At 37.8% G+C, this 9,574-nt stretch overlaps 1 protein-coding gene across 1 annotated transcript; it reads left to right on the top strand.

Moving 5' to 3' along the window:
- Positions 1 to 5,346: 5,346 nt before the first annotated feature.
- LOC113357401 (FACT complex subunit SPT16-like) lies at positions 5,347 to 8,134 on the top strand. The gene is made up of 3 exons (XM_026600775.1): positions 5,347 to 5,475; positions 5,593 to 5,702; positions 6,521 to 8,134. Exon 3 carries the CDS (start codon positions 6,601 to 6,603, stop codon positions 7,729 to 7,731), a length of 1,131 nt encoding a protein of 376 aa, XP_026456560.1. The 5' UTR covers positions 5,347 to 5,475; positions 5,593 to 5,702; positions 6,521 to 6,600; the 3' UTR covers positions 7,732 to 8,134.
- The last annotated feature ends 1,440 nt before the right edge of the window (positions 8,135 to 9,574 follow it).

The raw sequence follows: 9,574 nt of genomic DNA, 5'->3' as shown, positions 1-9,574 counted from the left end.
GATCAAGGTGTTTACTATTCTAGCAATATAAATAAGTCTCTGAATTATGATTGAAAAGACAAAACAATCTTTCGTCAAACAGACAACAAGAGATTAAGAAATCGACGTCTGAGCAATTACTCTCAATAGAGCAAATTCAATCAATCAGAACTTATCTTATTTCTTCACGTAGAATACACAACACACCTACAATCTTTAATCACCATTGATCTCACACATTTCTCAGCTTCCCTCCTACAGATCGACCCATCCTCCCTTGTGACCGAATTGACTCTAGAACGACCATTGTCTTGGTTTAGGCCGGAGTCCTACAGATTGATCTCTCGAATTCAAAGCACTCCCTTTTGCAGTGCATCTGTGTGAGGTTTGATAGTTCGCCCGGTTCAAGGAGTTTCCTCCGCACGGTCATCTCCTCAATTCCGTAAAAACTAGCAACTCGTTTTTCCCCATCTACACCATTACTACTACCTATCAGAATTATGATAGCACTATAAACAATCTTGTTAGCAGCTCAAGGAAGAAGAACATTACACTGAGCAAGATCAATAGCATTGTGAACAACATATCTTATGACTGGTTTATTTACTTTGATGCATCATATATGGAAGTTGACTTTACATTGGATATGAAATTTCTATAATGGATAATACAGGAAACAAGAAACACTGCAGAGCAGGCAGCAGCTGGGCTTCCTGCCCCTTAGAAGCAGAAGCAAAAGCAGGAGTTGAGGTTCTCTGATGGACAAAGGACTTAAATCTCAGCAATGTCTGCTTTATCAACGACTGTCAAACTTTGGTGAAGACGATAAATGGAGAATTAAGCCCGGGAGACCAATCTTGGAGATCTCAAAACAGCATCAATAGATGCAAATTTTCTTTAAATACTTTTAATTCGGCTACTCTTTTTTATAAAGCTAGGAAGTTTGTTGACTTTAAAGATAGACTTGCAAAGGAAGTAAGAACTAGGAAAATCATCTCCTTCTCAACGGAGAATTTGAACAAACATGAAAAAATTAATTTTCTAGAAAGGGCTAATCTCATATTAGATCTTATATTATGTAATGCAAACTTCCTCTTATAAATAAATAAAAGTCTTCTTATTAAAAAAAAAAATTCTTGGGCCTGACAATAATTTTTTTCTCTTCTTTGACCTTAGACTAAAACCTTAATATAAATGGCCACAACGGTTATTTTGATATATTCCAATAAATATTATTTGGGATAGATACAATTTCTCCATCATTGGGCTAGAAAGTTGGGCAATAGTACATACGGCAGTTATAGATACTTATGGATGCAAATCCGCTGGATTTTGGATTGGATGTGGATGCCAAATTCAAAATCCGTAGAGAACTAGATTAGATGCGAATGAGTTAAAAAAAAACGGCCCATGCTCACCCTAATTATTTACAAATACCTATTTATTTATTTTTATAATCAAAGGCACGCAAAAAGCAGGCTAACAGTCACCTGCAACTGCTGGAGCTAGCCAAGAAGGAGGTAAAGACCAAAACATAGAATTTTTTTTTTTTTCTGTTTAGCCCATTAAGCTAACTCATGAGCCACAAAATTACATATTCTAGGTTGAAGAGTAAAAAGACAAGCAGTTAATTTGGAAGCAAAAAGTTGGATGTCTTTGAATATAACATCAGTCCTTGGGTTACCATCAAATGAACCCACATAGAATTGTTCCATCAGATCCTTTGTGTCGCTTTCAATGATAATATGAGACATCTTCTGTTCCACAGCTTTCTTGAGGACACCCCAAATGGCTCTAGCTTCAACTTCTTCAGCAGATGAGACATCAAAAACAATGGCAGCAGAGAACCTTTGCTAGTGTGATCTCTCATCACATAACCTGCACCATTATCTCCAGATATATCATCAAAAGCTCCATCAGTGTTACATTTGATCCATCCAAACATAGGGGGTATCCAATTTTGGTTTAAGACATAAGGACTGGAGGACATATGGGCAACATGAATATTCCTAGTAAGGAGCATAGCTTTAGCCCTTTCTAACACAGAGGTAAGAGTTTCAGAATAATTTTGAAAGATCAAATTATTTCTGCTAGTCCAAATAGACCAAAGGATAGCAACAAAAAATTGCTGATCCTCATCAGACAATTTAGAGTTTTGATCCAGCAACCAGAACACAAGCCACTGTTGAAAAGTTTTTTGAGTGAAAAAGGAGGTAGTAATACAGAACCTAGACATGAACCAAACCTTAGAAGCAAAAGGACACAGAACAAGAGTATGCATAATGCTTTCATGAGGATCTTTACACCTAGGGCACTCAACAGAATTCACAGGCATTCTGGTGGGAAGAACAGTTCTAGCAGGTAAGGCGTTTTTGGCAGCTTTCCAGAGGAAGGTTTGAATTCTGTAAGGAACTCTTATTTTCCAGATATGTAACCAAAGGGTCTTATAGGGAGAAGGGTAAGCCCCACTGAGTCCCAAATAAGCAGATTTTGAAGAAAATTTCCCTTTCTTCGAGAGGTCCCAAGCCCTCCTATCAGGAGTGCAATGCTGGCTTAAGGGAATGGTAACGATCTTCTGAACAGAAGCATCGTCAAAGTGAGTGACAGTCTAGGGACTATCCAGGATCTAATATTATTATCAATGAAGTAATCAACAGTAAGATTAGTATCCTGGGGAGTTTGAGGGTTTGGAGAAGCAGATCCTATAGAGGGGATCCATTTATCACACCAGGGATTGATAAATTTGCCATCCCCAACAATCCAGGAAATGAAAGGTTCAATCAGTTCCTTGACAGCATGGAGGCATCTCCACGTCCAAGAGCATTTATCAAGGAATTTAGCATTTAGGAAATCAGTTCTCGGGAAATATCTAACCTTTACGATCCTAGCAAGCATACAATCAGGATTATCAATAATTTTCCAAGCATTCCTAGCTAACATAGCAAGGTTGTTTAGTTCAGCTTTCCTGAATCACAGACCTCCTTCAGATTTAGGGGAGCACAAAGTGTCCCAGCCCAAAAGATGAAGTTTTCTGTCTTTTGGGTCAAGAGATTCTCCCCACCAGAACTTACAAAGATGGGCATCCATCTGTCTGCAAAGGTGCTTTGGGATTAGAAAGGCTCCCATTTGGTAAATAGGAATAGTCTGACCAATGTGTTTAACCAAAGTAGTTCTAGCAACCTGAGAAAGAAACTTATGAAGCCAGATAGTTATCCTAACATCCACTGCTTGCAGAATACCCATATGAGTTTGGAGTTTAGAAGATTTAAAAACAGTAGGGGTTCCTAAATATTTTTATCCTAAGTCTCTATTTTGAATATCCAGGATATTGGCTAGCAGGGTTTTTCTATGCTCAGGGATTTTCCTACTAAAAAGAATACCAGATTTTTCAAAGTTTATTTCTTGTCCAGAAGCAAGACAATATTTTCTAAGGTAATCTTTTATAACAGAAAATTTTTCAAAAGTAGCTGTAGAAAAAAGAAGAGAGTCATCAGCAAAAAGAAGGTGTGTCATCTCAGGAGCATTCTTACAAATTTTTATACCTTTTAGGGAGCCCTTTTTTTTGGAGATTATCTATATAAGAAGAGAGAGCCTCAACAAAGATAATATAGAGATAAGGGGATAATGGGTCCCCTTGTCTTAAACCTTTTTCTGGTTGAAAAAACCCAGTAGGGCTCCCATTCAGAAGGACATAATAGGGGACAGTGGAAACACACTGGTTGATGAGTTTAATCCAGTTCTCTGCTAGACCCATCTTCCTCAGAACCTTTTCAAGGAAAGACCATTCCAGCTTATCATAGGATTTAGACATGTCAAGTTTAATGGCATCAGTACCCTCAACCTTGACATCATGATTAACAGAATATATGGCTTCATTAGCAAGGAGGATATTATCAGATATACTCCTTTTTGGAATGAAGGCACTTTGGTTTTGGGAAATGATTTTATCCATAAAAGGTTTGAGCCTATTGGCAAGGGTTTTGGAGAGAATTTTGTAAATAAAATTACATAATCCTATAGGTTTGTACTGATTGACAAGCTCAACAAGAGGGACTTTGGTAATGAGAGCAATGTTAGTATGGTTAAAAACTTTTGCTATATGATCTGTTCTAAAGCAGGTTTGGGTCATATCAACATCAGAATCACCAACAATGTCCCAATGTTTTTGATAAAAAAAAGACCAGTAAAACCGTTAGGACCAGGGGCTTTTTTCCCTCCCATTTGAAAAACAGCATTTTTGATTTCTTCAGTAGAGAGAGGGAGGTTTAACAAATCATTATCTTCAAGAGAGAATTTGATAGGCAGCTCAGTCAAAATTTCATCTTGGAATTGTTGAGGTTGAGAAGAGTAAAGATTTTTAAAATAATCAAGGAAATAATTCCCAATACTATCTCTATCAGTTAGGGTAGCATTGGAAGAATCCTTTATCCACCTGATAGAATTTCTTTTCCTTCTAAAGAGGGTGACTTTATGAAAATAGGGGGTATTCCTATCACCTTCAACAAGCCAAACTTCTCTAGACTTTTCTTTCCAGTAAAGTTCCTCAAGAGTATAAAGGTACTCTAATCTAGAATTTAGCCTGGCAGTATTAGTAGTATCAGTAGGATCAGAAATCTGCAAATCTAACAAGTCTTTTCTAGTGGTAGATATATCAGTCTGAATATTACCAAAGGAAGAATTGTTCCACTCTCTAAGACCCTTTTTAGTATTAAGAATCTTGGCTCTTAGTTTGTAGGCTGGAGAGCCTGGAACATTAACAGACCAGGAATTAGCAATAATGTCCCTACAAGTTGGGTCTTCTAACCACATGGACATGAAGTGAAGAGGTCTAGGCATACAATTATCCTCATGGTTAAAACCTATATGCATGGGACAATGATCAGAGGAAACTCTAGGGAGGTTATTGACACAAAATCTAGGACACAAATCCTCAGCAAGTTAGTTTATCAAACATCTATCAAGTCTTTCAAGAATTAAATCAGAACCTTATTGCATATTGGACCAAGTAAATCTAGGAACAGAAAAACCAGGATCATGCAGATTAAAGACACAACAAAAATTCCTAAGGAGTTCAAAATCAGAATCATGAACTTCTAGACCACCATTTTTATCTTCAGTTCCTAAAAGGGTATTAAAGTCACCTAAAACAAAAACAGGCTCATCCAAAAGGGCATTGACATGTTAACACTGATGGCCCCAGAAAGCAGGTCTGAGAGCACTATTTGGTTCACCACAGACAAAATGAACCAAATAGAACTGAATTAGATGCGAATGAGTTAAAAAAAAACCGGCCCATGCTCACCCTAATTATTTACGGATACCTATTGTGGTCTGCTCTTTGTATATAAATATCTAAATAAGGGCAAGGGTAAATACCAGTTTCCGTTCTATTCTAAGAATCCAACCATTCTCTACACCTCGTTCCTCGTATAACATCCGAAGACGATATTAGGGATTTTTCCCCCTTCCGAAGCAACTAGATTTATCAGTTATAAGGTACTTCTAGGCCTTAATTCCTCTTCCCTTCCCCCTAATTCTGTTTTAATTTAATCACGATAATGTGTATTATCTTTTCTTTTACCTTCAAATGCCTTAAATTTGTTTCTGTCTCAGGTACTAAGTGTTGAAGATCTATCAATAACTCCACAAAGAAGAAGAAGAAGAAGAAGAAGAAGAAGAAGAAGAAGAAGAAGAGATTTTGTGCAGAGTGAGCTACCACCACGGTATGCCTCTCTCTCTCTCTCCTTGCTGCTGATAACGAAGATCTATCATAGTTTCCACCTGATATTATATGCAATTTTTTGCCTGATAGCTTCAGAATGAGTGGATTATTCAAAATGAAGTTTTTTGCTTTCACATAAATTGCCTGATTGTGAATGCAAACATCTCTTAATTATCTCAGTTATATGTATATGTTTTTTTTTTTTGCTAGTTTTTAACACATAATTTCATGATTTGTAGCTGATTTTATATGCCCATGCATGATCCGAATATTAATTTCATGTTTTCTCCCCCCTTGAGTTGATCTTCAAATGACCTCTAAGGTTTGCTTTAAATGTTATATGCTTATACTTGTACGTATATTGATCAATTTGAATTTAGTTCTTCCCTATTTGTTTGTCGTTGTTGGAAAATTGTTACACGGTGTCAACTGTGACCTAATAGGGAACCCTTGTCATGTTTTTTTTTTTTTTTAGTTTGTATTCTTAGCATATATATCCTAACTGTTTGCTGTATCCGTTAACTGTATATCAATGTCAGTGCAAGTAACCACATCCAGTGTTTGCACACACAACATGTTTACATTTTTATTTGAAAGTCCTAGTTCTTGTTTTGTCATGTCTCAACTGTCCATGTTTCTGGGCCATCATAAGACTAGAGAGTGTAGTAGTGTCCTTGCTGTGCAGTTACTAATCAATGATTATTCATCTTGTTATATCCACATTCTCAGTTATGCTTTTTACACGTATGATAGAAGAAATAATATGATGATTATGGTAATCTATATTCTTTTAAGGAAACCTATGCTTTTTGTTGCCAGACTGGGATTCAGCTTTACAGCTGCTAAGGAACCTATCCTTTTTTAACTGCTCAGAAGATCAAACCTCTGACATCTGGGAGATGTATGTGGAAGAGTTGCAGAAGAAAAATCAGGCATGGCTTGGTCGCATGCTTATGAGAGCAACTGCCAGGAAATTGTTGGGTGAGGGACAGTCTTGGACAGCAGATAGGTCTGAGAAAAATGGTGATCATACTGAAGGATGTCCCTCTATGGTGAAGCTGCAGAAGGAAAACAAAGAACCTGAGATTAGAAACTCAACCGACAAAAAAGGCAAGTCCGGGGTGAAAGATAGTTCTTACCTGAAGGGTGATGCACCTCCAGCTACCACTCCCGTGCAGCTGCGTTTGGAAAAGAAAAAGCACAGAAAAACTATGTTAACTGACCTCACAATGCTTCCCAAACTAGTAGGAGGGCAAGGTGGAGAGAACATTAATGGTACCCTTGAAGCCCATGTGGATGGGTTCCGATATACAACCTCAAGACCAGATTTCTGTTTAGATTTTCGGTATGATGCTCTAGAGAGTGCATTCTTTCAAGAAGGAGATGACAGGACCCCGCCTTTCTTGCACTTCCGGTTGCGTCACAGCATAATGGTGGGGAAAGAAATTACTGAGGACATTCAATTCCATTTAGTGTCAACCCCTATGGGGCAGAAGACATCTGATCGTAACGATGATTTAAATATATTTGTTGACAAAGTTCGACATAAATGGAGAGTTGGCGTTGTATTTCAAGAGGTAGAGAAGAAGCATGAATTTCATGGGGTCTTGCCTTCTAAGGCGTCAGGTGTGTTCGCCCTAACTTACTTTTCCCTAGTTGGGCTTGTTGGAAAACCTTTCATTGTTGTCCCACTAAAAGCGGTTGAGCTTGTATATCTGGAGAAGGTTTCACCCAGGGAAATTGATATGACAGTTGTATTTGAAGACTATAATCATCAGGTTTTTCAAATCAACTCAATTCCCTTAACATCAGTTGCTGACATAAAATTTTGTCTTGACCTTGGGGACGTGAAATACTATGAGAACGATAAGAAACAAAACTGGAAATCCATTATGAAAGGAATCGGAAGGAACCCACAAGATTTCGTCGAGAAAGGTGGATGGGAGATCTTGAACGCTAATGGTAGTGGTGGTTACGAGGCTGAGAGCTTGGACAGTTCTTCCGAAGTGGATAACGATGAATATGATTAGGCACCCAGTGGCAAAGGCTTTTTCTTTTGGAAGTTACTAGTCTCGGTTATTCATGTCTTGTTGTTTTAGGTATTATTCTCTATATGGTTCTTCCATAACTTGAGACACTGCCTGGTTTTTTCTAGTGTGTCAGTTATATCAGCCGTTTTGGCGGTCACTTGTTGTTTTAGGTAGGGCTGGGGTATTATTCTCTATATTGGTTCTTCTATAACTTGAGATAATGCCTGATTTTTTCTAGTGCGTGTATTCCAATATCAGCCGTTTTGGCAGTCACTTGTTGTTTAGGGATGGGGTATTATTCTCTATATGGTTCTTCCATAACTCGAGATGATGCCTGGTTTTTTCTAGTGCGTCTATTCCAATATCAGCCGTTTTGGCGGTAACTAATTTTTCTGGTTATAAAGGCGGAGTATCCAAACACTGATGGGGAAATTTTGATATTTTCAAACGTTGGTAGCTGAGTAAATTGTGCAAACTGTTGTTGGGACAAGAAGTCCTTTTTTTTTAGAATAGTCCGACAATAATTGGTCCTCAATAACACTGGAAGGATCATCTAACCAAACTCTACTAACTCTAAATATTACACTTCCTTGGGACAAAACAAACTTCCTAATTTTGAATAGTTTTTAAACTTTCAATGGCATCTAGCAGAATAGCTTCATTCCCCCATGCTATTATCGGAGCCACTTTGTTTATGTAGCTTTCAATCCCTTGAAGGTCTGTCTCCAAAATGATTTGTGTCAGTTGTAACTCTACGCACCATCTAACAGCATCACCGAACGCTAAGCGTTCTGCTTCCTCTAAGCTTGCTATTCCTGCATAGTATTTGGTGAGGCCTCCCCTCCATGTTCTTGTATTATTACGCAAGACAAGAGCGATTCCAGTTAGACCTGAGTTTGGACCATAGGAAGCATCACAATTAATTTTTAAAAATGGAAACTTTAGGGATTCCCAATATGTAGGTTTTGATAACGAAGAATGCGCTGCTATGCAAGACTCTGAGTGTTTGCTATTGAGATGTTACATGTAGCTTATAAAGCTTAAGGCTTTTCTCGCAACTGCTTGAGGATTAACTTTTAACTTCTGAAACTCAACTTCACATCTGGTATTCCATATAGTCCAGGATACAATCATTGCAGTATGCAACCAATTAGTTTGACCCCTACATTGTGGTTGTTGTAGATACCGATTCTCAAATGTAGTTGCAATACTGTTTTGGTGGCTTGTAAGAATTGTTGAGCCTCCTGACACCTGCAACCATACTGTTTTCGAGAAAGGACATGAAAACAGTATATGCATCAAATCCTCATCAAACTGATTACACAAGGGACATTGCTGATTAATGTATATGCATACCCTTGAAGTTCTTTCCTTTGTTGGTAAAATGTTTGTGAAGCATTTCCAGAAAAAATGCTTTATTCTTGGCCATAGTTGAATACCCTAGAAATCCTTCCAATTAATGTTAGTGCCTTGAATAGTAGTAGATGATTGTAAACTCCCTCTGCTTATGTCGAACAACCTATTGTAAGCGGATTTCAAAGAAAAAATACCATTTCTTGTCAGGTTTCAGACTAGCTTATCATCAGCAAAGGAAGGGATTCTCATACGCAGAATAAAACTAGCAGTTGAAGTATCAAAGAGCCGTTGAACCAAAGCAGTGTTCCATTGTATGGTATTTTGAATTATAAGATCTTGAACCCAAATGAAGTTTTCAGAATCAGGCACACCATTTCTTGGCTCCGCTGGATATTCTAGACCCCTAACCCGAACATCTAACCATATTTTTATTTTGCATCCCTTTCCTAATCTCCAGCGACTATGTTGTTTTATGAAGTTGACCTGC

Source organism: Papaver somniferum, chromosome 3 (assembly GCF_003573695.1).
Source record: "Papaver somniferum cultivar HN1 chromosome 3, ASM357369v1, whole genome shotgun sequence".
Taxonomy (NCBI): Eukaryota; Viridiplantae; Streptophyta; class Magnoliopsida; order Ranunculales; family Papaveraceae; genus Papaver; species Papaver somniferum.
This window is presented reverse-complemented; position numbering and strand designations above follow the sequence as displayed.